The sequence below is a fragment of the Lampris incognitus genome, chromosome 16, assembly GCF_029633865.1.
Source record: "Lampris incognitus isolate fLamInc1 chromosome 16, fLamInc1.hap2, whole genome shotgun sequence".
Taxonomy (NCBI): Eukaryota; Metazoa; Chordata; class Actinopteri; order Lampriformes; family Lampridae; genus Lampris; species Lampris incognitus.
The window spans coordinates 36,401,958-36,420,584 of NC_079226.1; the positions used below are offsets into that span (position 1 = coordinate 36,401,958).

General features: G+C 47.7%; 2 protein-coding genes across 2 annotated transcripts; both read right to left on the reverse strand.

Moving 5' to 3' along the window:
• Nucleotides 1-1,149: 1,149 nt before the first annotated feature.
• si:dkey-33c12.3 (uncharacterized protein LOC335380 homolog) lies at nucleotides 1,150-4,585 on the reverse strand. The gene is made up of 3 exons (XM_056295226.1): nucleotides 3,569-4,585; nucleotides 2,181-2,305; nucleotides 1,150-1,328 (listed from the first exon to the last, which is right to left on the reverse strand). Exons 1-3 carry the CDS (start codon nucleotides 4,583-4,585, stop codon nucleotides 1,268-1,270), a joined length of 1,203 nt encoding a protein of 400 aa, XP_056151201.1. The 3' UTR covers nucleotides 1,150-1,267.
• Nucleotides 4,586-9,448: 4,863 nt separating this feature from the next.
• Nucleotides 9,449-10,474, reverse strand: LOC130125887 (nanos homolog 1-like). The gene has a single exon (XM_056295227.1). The coding sequence runs from the start codon at nucleotides 10,389-10,391 to the stop codon at nucleotides 9,660-9,662; it is 732 nt and encodes a 243-aa protein (XP_056151202.1). The 5' UTR covers nucleotides 10,392-10,474; the 3' UTR covers nucleotides 9,449-9,659.
• Between the last annotated feature and the right edge of the window lie 8,153 nt (nucleotides 10,475-18,627).

Consider the following 18,627-nt stretch of genomic DNA (forward strand, 5'->3'; position numbering starts at 1 on the left):
GACAGGGTTTTCCATCACCAGTAGGACACAGGCTTTATGGGTGTGAGACAAATGTGTCCTAGATTTGCACAGACCCTTAACGATGAGGACATAACAGAACAGAGTGTCATTGAAGGAACACAAGGACACACTGACTCATTTGCAGTTAAGGTATCTATTTTATTCAGCATGTAGCCCGCTCTTACAGGTAACCCCGAGCATAGAGGTGCACTCTTCGTGTGGTGCCACAGATGAAATGCACCATTCAGATGTAAGATAAGCTAATTTCACTTACTTTCTACCTCCACTGTTTCATGGTGTAAGAGCCTGAATAAGCTTTGCAAAACAGCGCAATCCCTACGCGGGACAGGCCGACAGACAAGGTCGTAAGATTATAAGGAGAAACCAGTAACGGCTGGTCTTCCATGGTATTCCCACATCTAGAAGACTGTTGCAAGGAAAGGAACGTCGTTGTTTAGAAACTCAGATGAACGAATAGACAGTGAGACCAAAGCAGACTCGTTTTAAACCAGCCAAAGCTTACGGTGTCACGACTTATGTGCAAATACCATGGAAGAATAACCAGAAAAAGGAAAGAAATACATTTCCAAAGTTAACCAAACATGTAAGGTTACTGTTTCACTGACTACCACTATTGCTACTGCTACAGAACCAGGGGTACAGGACAATGCATCATCGGTCGGTCGAGTTCCCATCAGCGATGCTGCATGCTTCTTGTTTCGTTTGAAACAGATGAGGTCCAAGCAGCTGAGGATTAAGAGAATCCGGTGTACCAGTCTACAAACAATTGGTCAAATGTTTGTACAAAGGTGGTGGGGGTTCAAAATCCTGTTGCTTGGACCTTGGCAGACACAACAGAGGGGGAACTCGGTCAACAGAGCATCGCTGTCCAGATTAGCTATGCAACTAATGCGGTGCAGCCACTTAGCATTCTGCGGTACGCCGTCGTCTGGCTGTGTGATGTCAGAGCATGTGTAGAAGAAGGGGGACTTCCATGGTGGACCTCTTGTACAGAACAAGGGCGCATTTGCCTTGGGAACAATGGCTTTGGTTCGAGGTTAAGGTCAAAATGGGGGGGGGGGTAAGGGAATGAGATGGTGGGGGTGGGGGGATGGAGGTAAGGGAATGAGATGGTGGGGGTGGGGGTCATGTAAAAATGGCTGAGGCATATTTTGGGGCCTCCAGGGAAGATGGTAAGGGTGAGGAGGCTGAATTTAGGGTGAGGAGGAGGAATTTTGAAGTATGCGGGTTAGCTCCTGGTTACGGCTCAGTTCAGGGCGGGCAGAGAAGGGTAGGCCAGCCGGAACTCTTCCCCCTCCAAGAGTTTCCTGAAAGAGAAAACAAACAAACAAAAAAACTCCACCATGTAGTAAAGCTGAGAGTTTATTTCACTCATTTGTTCATCACAGCGTTGGGTGTTGAGAAAGGGGGACGTGTCCTGGATGGACCACCAGTCCATCACACGTAACCACGCACGCCTACAGGGACATTTCAGAGCTGGGAACGAACCCGGGACCCTTTTGTTTTGAGGCAAACGTGCTAACCACTAAGCCTGCATGTCTCCAGTCATTCACTCAATGAAAACTTGAGTACGGGCGTCCGCGTAGCATAGCGGTCTATTCCTTTGCCTACCAACACAGGGATCGCCGGTTCGAATCCCCTTGTTACCTTCGGCTTGGTCGGGTGTCCCTACAGACATAATGTGGGTATGTGGGTATGTGTCCTGTTCGCTGCACTAGTGCCTCCTCTGGTCACTCGAGGTGCCTGTTTAGAGGGGGAGGGGCTGAGGGGGAATAGTGTGATCCTCCCACGCGCTACGTCCTCCTGGCGAAACTCCTCACTGTCAGGTGAAAAGAAGCGGCTGGTGACTCCACATGTATCGGAGGAGGCATGTGGTAGTCTGCAGCCCTCCCCGGATCGGCAGAGCGGGTGGAGCAGTGACCGGGACGGCTCGAAAGAGTGGGGTAATTGGCCAGGTATAATTGGGGAGAAAAGGGGGGGAGGAAGCTTCAGAACAGAGTAGAAAAACTAAATTGTAAATCAAGATGACAGACGGAAAATAAACAACAGCAGCAGAATTGTTCAAAACAAGTCACAAATGTAGACTTTAAATGGGTTTTCATATCATATCAAGTACTGGCGGTGGATTGGGGGGTCGGTCACAGTTGGCCAGGCCGTACCTGTATGCTGCTATTTCGATGTCGAGGGCCATCTTGACGTTGAGCAGGTCCTGGTACTCCCGCAGGTATCGCGCCATCTCGTGCTTGGCCTCCGCAATGTCTCTCTCCAGCTCGTGTATCCTCACCTGCGACAGGGGACATGAATAACCATGCCGTTTATGGTCAATGGGTACAGGCGCTCGTGCTAAAAATAACAAACACTGCTTAAAAAAGAGGCTGGTGTGCAAATGCATGAAGCACATTTTACTTTTTTTTGGGGGGGGTGGGGGGTGGCTTGCTCTTTGGGGGATTTGTTCTCAAACAAGATAATGACTCCTGCAGAACTGATGATGGCTAAACAAAGCAAAGACTGCAGTTTTTCAGACGTTAGTCTGTCTGCGCCCTCTGTTTGATAAATTGGTTGCATTTCCGCACAGCGAGTCCTGTACGAAGGAAATACTGATTAATGGAAGTTCCTCTTCCCTGGAAAAGAAGCCCTGGCTTTGCAGTTTTTGGTCATTCGCTCGGTTCACAGAAAGTAACCTTGCAGACGTTCACCTCTGCAGCAAGACGTCACGTCCTGCGGAGCGGCGGAGGGGGGGGGGGGCGGGGATCTGTGTGTGTGTGTGTGTGTGTGTGTGTGTGTGCACGTGTGTGTGTGCACGTGTATGTGTGTGTGTCTGTGTGCATGTGTGCGTGTGTGTGTGTGGGAGGGGTGCTGGTGCTGCTGCTGCTGCTGCAGAGAATATTTTACATATCGTCTCCCAGCAGAAGGGGGTCTACTGTGGTTGCAGAAGGCGTCCCACCTCCCCTGATGTTAAACTACACTACGGCGTTGGGAGAGTTTTCCGAACAGTAACTAGTAAATGTTGGCAGTCAGATTCGCCAGAACATCGCCTAGTTTTACTGAGATAAAGTCTAAGTACTAGTCCTCTCTCTGATTTTCCTTGTCTGTTCTCACAGGCCACACAAGTTTGTACAGAGTCACAAATCAATGCACACATATACATACACACACACACACACACACACACACACACACACACACACACACACATATATATACATTGATTCAAAGACTATGGTTGCTTTGGTGTCTCAATGGGTCAGTATATTCAGTATATTAAGGTTCCTGTTACTGTAGCTGAGATGTTAGTAATTGAAGTCCTTCTCCCCACCGTTGCTGCCTCTTGCTCCCTCTCACCTGTCCTACCCCTCAATGCTGCATGCAAGTAAGTAAAGTGCAAAGGCTTCAAAAAATAAATTAAGTTTAGGCTCTCCAAGATTGCCTCCTAAATCAAAGGAGAGTTCCCGTTGTCATTTAATGCGACTACGGATTGGATGTGATTATTCTGACTCCTGCCATCCTCCTATATGTCTGCATGCAGGCCCAAGACCCGGGAATTCACCTGGTACTTTGCCACCTCCTTCCCCTGCATCTCCTCCAGCTCTTCCAGTTGTTTGTTGAGGGAGTTGATGACATTCCGGAGGGCCTCGATCTCTGAGGAGCGCATCTGGAGGAGCCTCCGGTACTCCAGGGTCTCCTCTCGGATGGCGTGGACTGCCTCGTTGTTCTTGCTCGCCATCTCTGCCACGCTCGCGAACTTGCTTTTGTACCACTCCTCGGCGGCCTGCATGTTCTTGTTCGCCAGCCGCTCGTACTGGCCCCGGATGTCGCGGAGAGCTGAGGAGAGGTCCGGCCGGATCACCTCCACATCTACGCTGATGTTGGCCACCTGCAGCTGCCCCTGAAGCTCGGTGAGCTCCTCGGCGAAGACCTTCTTCAAAAATGCCAACTCCTCGGACAGCGAGAGCACACTGGCCTCTGCGTCGCAGTTGGCGAGAGCGGCTCTGTCGGCCTCCTCCCTGGCCCTCTGCAGGGCCTCCTCAGCCTCCGCCCGCAGCTTTGCCTCTTCCTCGCAGCGCTCCCTCAGCTGCTCATGCACATCGTGTAGGTAGTCCCTCTCTGCCTCCATCCGCATCTTCTCGCCACTCTCTGAGTCAATCAGGGCCCTCAGGCTCCGCGCCTCCCCCTCGTAGACCACCTGTAAGCGCGATGGGTCGCTCTGCCGCTTCCTCAGCGCTTCCAGCTCTGCCAGGAGGGCCCGGTTCTGCAGCTCCAGCTGCCTCACCTTGTCGATGTAGGTGGCAAAGCGGTCGTTCAGGTCCACCAGCTGCTCCCTCTCCTGGGAACGCAGGCCCAGCAGCTCTGTATTGAGGGAACTGGCCTGGGCCAGGTCCATTCGCTCGGAGCCGTCCATCAGGGTGGAGGAGGCCAGCCTCAGGACCCTCTTCCCCGACAGAGGCACCCGCGGTGAGGAAGGAAAGAGGGATGAGGACATCGATGACGATTTGGTGGCGGATCTCGTGGAGCTCCTGTAGCTGTCCCAAGGGCGGCGGTAGGAGATGTAGGGATCGTAGCTCATGATGGTTTTTTTTGGTTTGGTGGTGGATTTTCTTTTAAGGAAGGTTGGTGGTGATTTGAAAGGGATGTGAATGATTTTTTTTTTTGTTTCAGAAGGTTTTGTTTTTTTTGTTTTTTTTAAGTCCCCCTTGTTCTGCACACCATCGGTGAGGATGAGCGAGTGGTTTTGCACTGCACCAGCTCAGTGATGCTGCAGATCATCGCCTTTTATAGAGTCAGTACCCCCCACGTCCCCCGACCCACCCCCGCTCTCCAGCATCGCTGGTGTCAGCAGCCCGCTCAGCCAATAGCAGACTGCTGCAGTGAAGTGACGCTAGGTTGGTCTCAGGACTCACGCTCAGCCATGCTGGGGAGACTACATGCGGTAGGGCAATTTAAAAAAAAAAAGACTCTGCCCTGAAAATAGCAAAACAGACAATCATTCCCATCATGCTATCTACATATGAGACGACATTTTGGTTGAATTCAAACCCTCCCCATGTGTTCAGAAGGGGGTTCGAACAAGTCCAGATCTTGACGTCATACGTGAGAATCTTCCGGAGGAAACCATGAAACCATCCGGCAGATGGTTTGGAAATAATGTCTTTATCGTCCAGGGACAGAGAACTGATGATGTTTCAATGGAGACAGGGGAAGTGGTTCTACACACAAGGGGTCCAATACTGCACGCTCAACTGAATAACACAAAATCAGATCGCACTGCACACAAGATAGAGTTCCATGGAAATCTGGAAACTGCACATTTAACAGACAAATGACACTCTGGTTGATATTTCCATCCCCAGATAAAACAAGAAACCAAGAATTTATTTTCCTTAAGCGCACCCCTGTGGTAGCCTGCTCATTTGACTGCTGTCTGAGCAGGCTGCTCTACGGGGCCGTCGCTCGATCCCAGCACCTCGATTCTCTGCAAGAGCACCGTAGTGCCTGTCCCCTGTGTGTGTAACTGGCTGTTGCCATGTTCTTGCTCTGCACAACAAAGTGATGAGTCACAAATGATCCTCAGCTGACAAGAGTGTAGGGGACACCCACACTGGCACCACAGAGGAAGAAACTGCTCCCTGTCTGTTTGCTAACACAGAGGGGGCGAAACCCCTGCTGTACCAGTTTCAGATCTGGGACGAAGAGGGTCTGTAAATACGCATTAAGGTCCACGAAACAAAAAGTATTTAGGTAATGCTCTGCTCCAGAACAACTTTAAAGTGTGTGAGCAGGTGGAGGTTTGGTGGCTTTAGGGGTCAGGGGGTGTTTGTCGGTGATGGACATGGTGACTGGTTTCACTAAAGCTGTGATCCAGGCATCTGTCATCAGAGATTGTAATGTTTCATTCAGCTTGGAGTCCCATTTGGATGGGATTCAATACTACTAGTGCTACTACTACTACTACTACTACTCATAATGATGATGATGGTGGTGGTGGTGGTATGGTGGTACGGTGGTTAGCACAGTCACTTCACAGCAAGTCGACTCAGGGTTTAATTCTGTCCCATCTGTGTGGAGTTTGCATGTTCTCCCTGTTTTTGTGCAGGTTTTCCTCCTGCAATCCAAACACCCTCATGTTAGTTGAACTGGAGTCTCCAAATTGCCCATAGGTCTGAATGGTGCGTGTGATAGTGTGTCCCTGTGAAGGGCTGGCGACCTGTATGTCTCTCTGCTGGGATATACTCCAGCAGCCCCCTGTGACCCCAAAATGGGGGTATAGATAATAATAATAATAATAATAATAATAATAATAATAATAATGATGATAATAATTAGAGGAATAAGGGCGGCACAGTGGTTAGCACTGTCACCTCACAGCAAGAAGGCCCTGGGTTTGAACCCCGGGGTTGTCCAACCTTAGGGTCATCCCAGGTCGTCCTCTGTGTGGAGTTCGCATGTTCTCCCTGTGTCTGTGTAGGTTTCCTCCGGGTGCTACGGTTTCCTCCCACAGTCCACAGACATGTAGGTCAGATGAATCGGCCGTACTGAATTGTCCCTAAGTGTGAATGTGTGTGTGTGTGTGTGTGGGGGGGGGGCTTGTGATGGCCTGGCGGTTTGTCCAGGGTGTCTCCCCACCTGCTGGATAGGCCCCGGCATCCCCACGACCCTGTGCCGGATAAGCGGTTTGGATAATGGATGGATAATAATAATTACAGGAAGAAGGGCGGCACGGTGGCGCAGTGGTTAGCGCTGTCACCTCACAGCAAGAGGGCCCTGGGTTCGAACCCCAGGGTTGTCCAACCTTGGGGGTCATCCCAGGTCGTCCTCTGTGTGGAGTTTGCAGGTTCTCCCTTATCTGTGGTGGGTTTTCTCCGGGTGCTCATGTTTCCCCACCATCAAAAAGACATGCATGTTAGGGTTTATACTCCTGTCTGTGCCCTTGAGCAAGGCAATTGAAAGAAGAACTGGAGTTGGTCCCCGGGTGCAGCACGGTGGCTGCCCACTGCTCCTAGCTACACAGCTAGGATGGGTTAAATGCAGAGGAAGAGTTTCCCTGTGGGAACCATTAAAGTATATCAAAAAAGAAGAAGAAGGATAATAATGTTGTTAGTATTAATAGTTTTTCTTTATACAGCACTTTTCAAACCACTCTTACCACGTGGTTTCATAGTGGCAATGTGGGTAATGTGGTTTGTGTCAAGTTGGTTGGCAAACACGGAGAAGTGCAAGTAGATTATCAAACGCGTTGAGATGCTTAGCTGCAGTTAGAAGCGTGTCAGATGCGGGGTTAAAGGTCGAGGCCCTTCAGACAGGCATGGTGATACAGCGCGACATTAAAAGCATCAGGGTTGGGGGCATTCACATCCTGTAAAGGGGCCCCGAATGCCTTTCAGCGCCCCCTGCCTGTATTTGCTCAAAATACTGTGGCCCTCACTATGTTCTCAAATGTAGCCAACCGGACCCATCTGGTAACTGAAATGATACAAGTATCGACACCGATACCGATACCGATACCGGTGCCGATATCGGCATAAACAGGTGCGGGACAGATAAAAAGCGTGTAAACAAAACACTGAGTTGGTACATTGTGTGAAACGCTCCCATCAACTACCCAAGACCCTCATATCCCTCGAAACGACCCTCAAATAAGTTGATCTCACAAGAAACAAGTCTCTGGGAGCATCACAGGTGATATGAAGACTTCATCTGCCTTGATATTGCAGACCATAAAAGCGTCTACCAACAGCCTCGATCTCTTCCAAAATTGAAGTATTGGTCTATACAAGCAAGAAAACGTTCACATTAAATTGCCGTATTACGGATTTTCCCTGTATTTAGTGAGATTCTCTTTTGTTTGGAGCTAAACGACTGAATCGTCTCATGTATGATGTATAACACACGGATGTGACGGGAGAAGAGCCCATGAAAAGATGGCGTCACTCTGAAGGTACGGTGTCGTTGAGTATGAATACCACCAGGTGGCAGTATTGTAGCGTGAGCCTGACAAGTTTTTTCTTTTTTGAGGGTTCTGGCGAGATTTTCAAGGCAAAATGTATGTTAAATATTTTGAGTCATACATATCCAGTATGCGCATTTCTACTAGCAGTATTTCCGCAATTCAACTGTTATATAATAACATGGGGCATGATAACATGTTAATAACATAATGACATGTTATATAATAACATTATCGCGGGACAGGGTAATGGGCACAGGAATTTCATCTTCCTTGCTGTACGAGTCAGTATCCAACGTCTGACGTAGTCCCATAGCCAAGGCATATGCAAATAACATGTTTTATTAAGAGGCCATATACAATGAATATATTTCTGAGCGTTACATGAGTAAAAAATAAGTACATAAACATTTCTAATGACTTGAAAAGACTTTGGAATGTTAAAATTTCATAGCAAAAGATTTTCACCCCTTCTTCACATTTACAAGAATTGCAAATATACACATTTCAACGGTATTAAGAGTCAGCTGTCTTAGGCTGCAGGCAACTGTGTCATTGAATTAGCTATTTTACATACAAACAATATATAGTTGGGGACATTCTCTGCGAGTGGACTGGACATACTTGCACAAGTGTGTAGCCGGACTGCATTTTAGATCTAAACATCATTGTTCATTTTACATTCAGATGAAATCGGTCCTTTTTTTTTTTTTTGTAAAATTCTATCAAGACAAAAAAATCACATGAAGTATAGAAGACATCCAACATATAAACAATACAGAAACTACTTTCAGGCCAAGTTGTTATTACAAAATGTACTTTGGTAGAAAACAATATCCTCAAAAAACAATGTGCTCGATATAAAGAACTATTTTTTTTAATCATTTTGCAAAGGCCTGTCAAACTTATTACATCCATAAGCCAATGAACTACAGGACTAACATTCGTTTAATATGAGAAATGCTGCATGTTCACTTGCAGTGGCATCTTACACAACAGCCACGGTGGCATGCACAACCTGGACTGTCTCTACTGGTCTGCATTGTGTGACGTGAAGCCATTTCTGGTTCCAGTATAGGAAGGCGGTCCTTTACCTGTACAGTACTTTGGTTCATTTTGGAAAGAGGCGAAACAACGTTTGTGGATCAGTTCCGCAGAATTCAGTTAGGCGCAAATGGTTCAGTGACGTCACGGTGGTAAATAAGAAGGTGGCTAGACTGTGATCGTCAACCAGTGACCGTCATTGGGCAACCAGTGGGCAAGGGTTTCAGGAAAGCATTCACGTATGGATTTTCCCCCAACACTTGGACCAGTCTGGTCCTCTGGATGGATTAATGCAATAAGATTCATTTCAGCCCTGACAAAGGTGGGTGGTCCGCAAGTGTCGGTGCGTTTTGCTTCCATTACGCCACTGGTTCAAGTATAAACCATGTGCCCATACAATACAAACCAAAGCATTTCAAATGGGGGGGGGGAGTGAAATATTGAAAATCAGGTCCATAAAAAAAACCCAACTTGTTAAAACCTCAACGACTCTTCTCTAGACTTGTCATGAATCGGGGGTAACGACAACGAAAACGAGTACTGCCATACAACAACAACAACCAAAAAAAAAGTAATTTTCATACAGTGCAATCTCAAATGGAGGTAAAAAAAGAAAGAAAAAAAAAACAAATTTCAAAGATTCCCTTCGCGTTTAAAAGATCTTCAGCCTCTTGCCGACCGCCCTCGCCCCCTTGACGGCCCGCTGGCTGGACGGGTCTTTGGACAGCGGGCAGTACTTGATGGTGTGCGCGTTGTCTCCGCTGGCGCTGCACAGGGGGCAGGTGTACGCCCGGAGAATGGGACACAGCACCCGGCCGTCCGCCGCCTTCAGGATGTGAGAGCCGTACACCTCCTCCGGCGCTCCGTTATTCCGACAGAAGACGCACACGCGCGGCTCCGGTTTACTCCTCTGGCTCTGCCTGCGCCTCCGCTCCGCCATGGCGAGCAGGTCGAGCCCGCCGAGCGCCCCCCTGCACGCCGACGGCTCCCTCCCGTCCGCCGGCGAGTCGCCGGCGAGGCGCTCGTACGGCCCGAGGAGGGACAGACGCTCCTTCAGATGGAGGATGGAGATCGGGGGGGAGCCGGGAGGTGCGCAGCCGCAGCAGGGGCAGGGGCAGGAGCAGCTGCAGGAGCAGCAGCAGCAGTCCGAGTGTCCGTCGCCGTCTGCGCCGTGCGCCGCCGCAGCGCACGAGCACATCGGGGAGTCGTCCAGCCCCAGCGTCGCCTTCAGGGACTCGGTTATGGAGTTGGGACCGAGTCGGGACGAGGTGGCGATCTTATTCTTGGCGACGAGAGTCGACAAGCCCAGGTAGTCGTTCCAGAAATTGAACGTGTAGTCGTACGGAGACCGCGGGTCCAAGTAGCCGTGATCTAAGAAATCCATCCCGCCGGAGAGTTTCTAGTGTCGACGCAGACGCTGGATCGGGGCTGTTGGTCCGATGTGGTCTTCGGCATGGGTGGAACCGGGGTCGCTGGGTCTCTCCTTTCTGCCGCGCTGCGAGCGGGAGCGCCGCAGATAAGTTCCCCGAGAATCGGGGAGGGGGGCGTGGCCACGGGCAAGCTGCTCCCCCGGCTGTGGGAGGACGTACAGGCAGAACGGGGAATAATGGATCCACTCTTGCTTTGCACAGTACAAAGGCCTCGTTCACACCGGGGCTGATTACGGTTACGGCGACCCGTTATAGCGCCTAATCCGGTCAAGTTCACACTCGCTTGTTAAAGGTGCCATAACGTTCTCCTCCAGCGACCACCATCGGCGACCGGCGGGAATTTCGGCAAACGTTCCCCTGAGCGACGGTGGCTGCCAGACGTCGCACAATTTTGCAAGACACCTAAGGCCCCTCCAGCATCAGTCGCCACATATGTTTCAAGTCAAGTTTAATTGTGTAAATTACTAATAAGACACGTTAGCCCCTAGCTAGCGGGTCTGCCCCTTTAGCCGAGCGGTTAGTGATGCCGCCTTGTGGCGCAGTACACTCCGTATCGAATCCAGCACCGGGCAAGAAAATAACCGGTTACACTTGTGTTGCCCAAAGTGGGAGTCTCGAAGGGCTTTACAGTCAGTAAAACACACAACAATATACGACATATTTCACACCGAAATCAGTTAATTCGAATGGAATCGTCACAATTCGCGTGGTTACCTTCGGTTCAGAGGGTTGGCGCTAGATTTGGATCGGTGGGAGGGTCTCTGCTCCATCCCTTCCGTGACGAAAGCGTTTGCATGCCTCTGATTGGCTAACCTTAACCCCACCCTAACCGTAATCTTAACCAATCACAGGCAGCGTTCACAGCAGAGCGTCCCTCCCACTGAGCCAAGCTAGCGCTAGCCGCTTTGACTCGCGAATTTGCGTTGGCGACCAGCAAAACTGCTTTGGCTTCGTTGCTCTCTCACGGGGCGGTTGTGCACACGGGGGAGGTTTGAAGCTCCGAAGGCAAACTTAACCAAAGGTTAAGGTTAGGGTTAGGTTGACGGTTAGCTATGGGTTAGGTTAAGGTTGGCTATGGGATAAGGGTTAGAAGGGGTTAGGGTTAGCTATGGGTTAGGTTAAGGTTGGCTATGGGTTAGGTTAAGGTTAGCTATGGGTTAAGGTTAAGGTTAGCTATGGGTTAGGGTTAGCTATGGGTTAGGTTAAGGTTGGCTATGGGTTAGGTTAAAGTTGGATATGGGTTAGGTTAAGGTTAGCTTTGGGTTAGTGGGTTAGGTTAAGGTTAGCTAAGGGTTAAGGTTAAGGTTAGCTATGGGTTAGGTTAAGGTTAGCTATGGGTTAAGGCTAAAGTTAGCTATGGGTTAGGTTAAGGTAAGCTTTGGGTTAAGTTTAGGGTTAGCTATGGGTTAGGTTAAGGTTAGCTATGGGTTAAGGCTAAAGTTAGCTATGGGTTAGGTTAAGGTAAGCTATGGGTTAAGGTTAAGGTTAGCTGTGGGTTAGGTTAAGGTTAGCTCTGGGTTAAGGTTAGGGTTAGCTCTGGGTTAAGGTTAATGTTAGCTATGGGTTAAGGTTAAGGTTAGCTATGGGTTAGGTTAAGGTTAGCTATGGGTTAAGGTTAGCTATGGGTTAGGTTAAGGTTGGCTATGGGTTAGGTTAAAGTTGGCTATGGGTTAGGTTAAGGTTAGCTATGGGTTAGTGGGTTAGGTTAAGGTTAGCTAAGGGTTAAGGTTAAGGTTAGCTATGGGTTAGGTTAAGGTTAGTTATGGGTTAAGGTTAAAGTTAGCTATGGGTTAGGTTAAGGTAAGCTTTGGGTTAAGGTTAGAGTTAGCTGTGGGTTAGGTTAAGGTTAGCTCTGGGTTAAGGTTAGGGTTAGGTTAAAATTATGTAAAATTAGGTTAAGTTTAGGCAATTCAATTTCAATTCAATTCAACTTTTATTCCAGACACAACTTAGTCGGAGCCCATATCAAAATAAAAGAAAATAAACAGTACAAGAAAGACACATAAGAACATAATAGTAATAATAATAATAATAATAATAATAACAATAATGATAATAATAATACACGGTTTAAAAAATGTGTCCATCTAATAGTTTTCATAGAGGCTGTTGCGCTAATGTCTCCACATATTTGATGAGAAACGAGTGTAACTCTTACAGGCGGGAGTGTCGGAACAGTTGAGACGCGTATTTTCCAAACACCGCACCTCGTTTGCTTTCAAACCCCAAAACATGCTGCATCAGAAATTGGTGTGCACCAAGGATCGGGTATAGTGTACCCTGTTAAGTGCCAGGAGGACTCCTGTGACTTGTACATCGGGGAAACCAAATAGACGCTGACCAAGAGGATGGCACAACACAGGAGAGCTAACACGTCAGGCCAGGACTCCACGGTCTACACCATCTACAGGCCAGTGGCCACTCTTTCAGGGAGGAGGATGTGCACATCCTTGATAGGGAGGACTGCTGGTTTGAACGGGGAGTCAAAGAGGCCATCTATGTTAAGAGGGAACGACCATCCCTGAACCGAGGGGAGGGGGCGCGCTACGCGTACATCTGTCACCATCTTACAATGCTGTGATTGCTTCCCAATCCTCTGTGAATAGCACACATGGCCATTGTAACTCTGCTTAATGGTCAAGGCAACTTGCATATTGTCGGTTTCAGTCATTATGCTGCTGTATTGTTTAGAACGTTGGGGATCCCCGCAGTCAGTTTAGACTGAAACGTTGTGTCCAGATGAACTTCAACTTTCTGTGAACTCTTTACATGGTTGGTTAAAACTGGCCATCCATCATCCAAACCGCTTACTCTTCTCTCAGCGCCATGGGGATGCTGGAGCCTATCCCAGCAGTCATTGGACAGCAGGCGGGGAGACACCCAGGACAGGCCGCCAGGCCATCACAGGGCCAACACACACACACACACACACACACATTAAAACTACAATAACATTATTCGCCGATTTGTCTAGACGGCGCATAAATGTAAACATGTTTCTTAACAGTGCTTGACAGGTATTCCAGTATTAACAAACATCTGGCTAGCACTGTGATATCCTAGTACACGAAGCAATAACCACACAGCATCATTAAGTTCAATGAAGTTCAAGTTCAATGAATCTGGCAGAAAGCCCTGCGGGCAAACTTCTCCCACGTGCACCAAAATGGAGGAAGGTGTCACTTTAGCAGTGCCATAGCGTCCCATTTTAACCGTGCGATGCCAGAATATAAATATCAACACAGAAGCTACGCAGCATGGTTTGCAGTCAGTTGTGAAATAGGAGTAGGTGGTGTAACTATAACTTAACTGTTTTGTGTTCTTGGTTGCAATCTTACTGTAGTCTGATGTAAATACATATGAACCCCCCCCCCCCAGAAATCCAGCAGAAATGTCAAGTAAAGAGGCCACCATGTTGCAAAACAATTTATCACACATGGCTATATAGCCATAACATGGCCAGCTCAGGGTTTCTGGATCCTGTTTGCCAATCATTCTGGTTTTTAAAAATATTGAATTATATAAGTAGAACCACTGAATAACGTAAGTTGAAATGAGATGTGACAGGGTTATTACATATTTTAATACGGCAAAAATTATTTGGCTTACAACCATGGTGATGGTGTTGCAGGCTACGACAGGACGTGCTGCCGGCAGACGCTGGGGGCCAAATACAGCTTATGCTAAAGCTAACAAGCAAGCAGTTTCTTCATGCAGCTTCAAAACTGATCAAAATCCACCTTAACCAATGTAGAAATGCAGTAGGAGTAATGCTCAACAGCAGGAAGAGTCAATATTAGCACTGGACAGAGTTATAGGCATTTATGTTACACCGCTCTGCATTTTGACGCTGGGCTGAAACATGGGGTTGGGTGTGCCTGATAAGATTAAAGCTGAATGAAATGAAAACTAGCCCGGCCGTGAAAAAGCAGGGCTGTAGATCTGTTTATTTGATCTATCTGAAAAGATCTCAGGAAACTGATTTGCAGTCATTTATTTATTTTCTAATTTTGGTCATTTAAAGGAAATTAGTAAACTTAAGAGATTTGTGTTTTTGCAACAAAATGCTCAATTATATTTGGTCATGTCCCATGGGGTGACGTTGCAGCTTTAGGTGTGATGTAATGTTTTACGCTGGAGGACGGGGACATGAAGCCTCCTGGAGTCTGCTGACTCCTCTCCAGAAACCGCCGCTCTTTCACCCATTAACAAGCCCCCTCTTTAAGGGCAAGCAAAGTGCACATCAGATGCTGTGTTGATCATTAACTGAATGAAATGGTGTCATGTTGCCCTGACAGGAGTAATGAACAACTGTATTTCCCCCTCTGAGATCATCCACACCACTGCCAGACATGGACCTGTTGAAACAGCTGCATATATATATATATATATATATATATATATATATATATATATATATATATATATATATATACACACACACACACACACACACACATACACACACACACATATACATATACATACATACACACACATATACATATATACATACATACATATATATATACATATATATGTATATATGTATATATATATATATATACATACACACATACATACATACATACATACACATACATACATACATACACACACACACACATACACACATATATATACACATATATATACATATGTATACATATACATATATATACATATATACATATACATACACACACACGCACATATATATATATATACATATATATATACATATATATATACATATATATATTCTTTTACTGTAACTTTATTTATTTCCACTGCCGTTGAGTCCTACACCATTGAGATAGATGTTTGACTGACTAAATGTTCCTGATTCGGTCTGAGGACACCATTTTTACAAGGGTGGGGACCGACGATGGCGGCTACACCTTGTTTGTAGTTCATGCTGCCAGACAGAGGGACAGACAGATCAGGGAAGTCGGTTTCAGCTTTGACACTACTCTCCAATCACAATTCTTTACCTCTGTTTTGCCTTTTTTTCTGAGCAGAGGGGGCGAGCTGAGAGAGTTGGAAGATGCCTCCCTGTACTGATGAACCTGTATTGAACCGTACCACATGGAGAGGACGGGTTCAGGCCGCACCTGTTCTCCATCCCTCGGGTCCCGGCCTTTGTGTTTCAGATCCAGCTCTCCTACGCTCCATTGTGTCCTCTCCACAGTGAGCCGTTTAACTTCATCAATATGCATTAAATCAGAGTGTGCCATTTGTGTATGTATGTGTGTGTGTGTGTGTCCGTGTGTCTGTGTGTGTTCTTGTTCATCTATATTTGTGAGGACCAATCGGAGCAAAGTGAGGACCTTTTGGCCGGTCCTCACGTCTTCAACGGTCTATATTTTAGGGTTAGGACTAGGGTTTAGGGTTGGGTTAGGGTTAGGGTTAGAGTTAAGGGTTAAGGTTAGGATTAGGGTAAGGGTTAAGGTTGGACAAGTAGTTGTAATGGTAAAGGACAGGTTTAGGGACCAGAAAGTGAATGTAGTCAATGAAGGTCCTCACTAGTATAGAAAAGCAAGTGTGTGTGTGTGTGTGTGTGTGTGTGTGCTGGTCAGTTAAGGCCGAATAAAGCGGGCTCTCACGGGGAGAGCATGATAACCGACTCCTGGCTCCTGGGACAATGACAGCGTTAATCTTTTCTGCCACACACTCAAGAGAAAATTTAAGGGCGACGGAAAAAAAAACAAAAACAGAGTGAAGGAAAAAGTCTTTCTTTGTTGTCCTTTTTTAAAACGTGAGCTGAGACCCTGGGTGCCGTCACTGGGTTTCAGTTTTTCTATTTCCCGTTCATTAGACGGACTCTTCATATCAGACCAGCCTCTTCATGCTGTCTCCCGGTGAAATTACAACAAGCCGCCAGCCTGCAAACACTGTAAATTCATTTCTTGGGAGACGTCTTCTCTCCCTCCCTCCCTCCCTCTCCCTCCCTCTCTCCCTCTCTCTCCTTTCTGGGTCGTGTTTGTTTTGCTTAATTGGTTTCCAGAGCTTCTTCGGCTAAATCCATCAGCAGAACGCCGGAGGGGAACGCTGACGGCGTGTCTCGTATGTGCTGTGGTGCCGTGGACGGCTCGTCTCCGATGCTGCGGGGTCTGCAAAGGCCCGCGTGTCTGACGAGAGGCCTTCGCCATTGAACCCGGCAAACCGGAGAGAAGACAGGTTTTGTTTTTGTTTTCTTTATGGGAAAGTGACACGTTTTCAAGTGCATTTGTGGATTCGTCCCCCTCGACGTTCGGCTCGACGCGTCAATTCGGGGATGGAGAAGTGCGGCAGTAGACGGAGCGGAAGGAGATCCCGTTAAGTGAGACGGAGTCACCGTACATTACCATCAGAATACACCACATGGTCCATTTTCAAGGTCACCGCCGGCTCCGGATGCACCACGGAAATCACGAGAGAGCGTTTAAAAGATGAATGGCCGCCATCTCACGACAGATAAATTGCACGGGGGACACGGTGACATGTGGCCACATGCGGTTCAGCCGTCTCCATATTACTCTTGTACAGCACATAACAGACAGCAGAGAAGAAAGCACGTGGTAAGTAGAAGATGAAACATGGCTGCGCTTATCTCGTCCCGGACTGAGGTTTGGGGAAAGAAGCGGCTGCTGGGGGATGAGGTTTGTGCTGACAATAAGGCCCCGCATGGGTCACTAATCTGATTATGGGTCAGCTAAGGTGCTTTGGCTGTGTATGTATTTGATGGGACAGTCTGTTTTGCAAACACGGATCAAGTGCATTCTGCTCTTTTTTTCCCCCTCCCTCAAGTGTAAATAATAGCACCATATTAGGAAGGAAATCTTCCATTGCAGTATAAGGCCAACACCCTCAGAGCGATGCCTGCACAGCGACGCCCGCACAGCTATACCCGCACAGCTATACCCGCACAGCTATACCTGTACAGCTATACCCGCACAACTATACCTGCACAGCGATACCTGCACAGCTATACCCATACAGCTATACCTGCACAGCTATACCTGCACAGCTATACCTGCACAGCAATACCTACACAGCTATACCCATACAGCTATACCTGCACAGCTATACCTGCACAGCTATACCTGCATAGCTATACCTGCACAGCTATACCTGCACAGCGATACCCACACAGCTATACCTGCACAGCTATACCTGCACAGCGATACCCACACAGCTATACCTGCACAGCTATACCTGCACAGCTATACCTGCACAGCTATACCTGCACAGCTATCCCTGCACAGCTATACCTGCACAGCTATACCTGCACAGCTATACCTACATAGCTATACCCACACAGCTATACCCGCACAGCGATACCTGCACAGCTATACCTGCACAGCTATACCCACACAGCTATACCTGCACAGCTATACCTGCACAGCTATCCCTGCACTGCTATACTTGCACAGCGAGTACAGAAGAATAATAAACTGGATTTACAGAAGGCTTAACCATCCAGGCAAATGAAAGGTTGCCTCCTCGTCCACAAGACACATTGAAAATGTGATCTTTAATTGATATTGAGCTGGCTTCTGCATACCCCGCTGTCTCAGGGAGGTGTAGCTCAGCTCCACAGGGTTCATGTGTCAATACAATGTCAACTATTTATACTCCACTTTGCATCGGCCATATATTCATAGTGTATTTGAAGCCGCGTACTTCTCCTGATCTGTCTCTGTTCATACGGTCCTTATCACCGCAGTATTCTCTCGGTGGAATGCTGTTAGACCCAGTATTCGCAAATATTTCCCTTCCCTTATCTTGTAAGATAATGCCTCTCATTAATAAAGCCTTCAACCCGCTCGTGCACGCTGCACAGAAGCGAGCGACTGCTCTCTCGGTTCCTGTCCTTCTCCCGCCCGTGTAGACAGACTCGTCTTCCGTAACGCCGTCTTAGGTCGTGTGTGTAGGCTAAATTCTTTATCTGTCAGCTTGCACTGCTAAAATATAAAGTACACAACCTATATATATTCTGATTCAGTCCTCTGACTCTGGCTGTGGAGCGGACTCTGGCTTCTGGATACCGAAGGCTCCCCGTCAGCTTCAGAGGTCCGAGCAGCTGAGGCTGACGGGGATTTGCGAGGGGGCTGAAATGCACCGCCGACACTGCTCCCCCATTCGTCACTGTCAAGTTGAATGGAAAATTAACAAATCCCTTAATTAAAAGACCTCCACTGTGTGTGT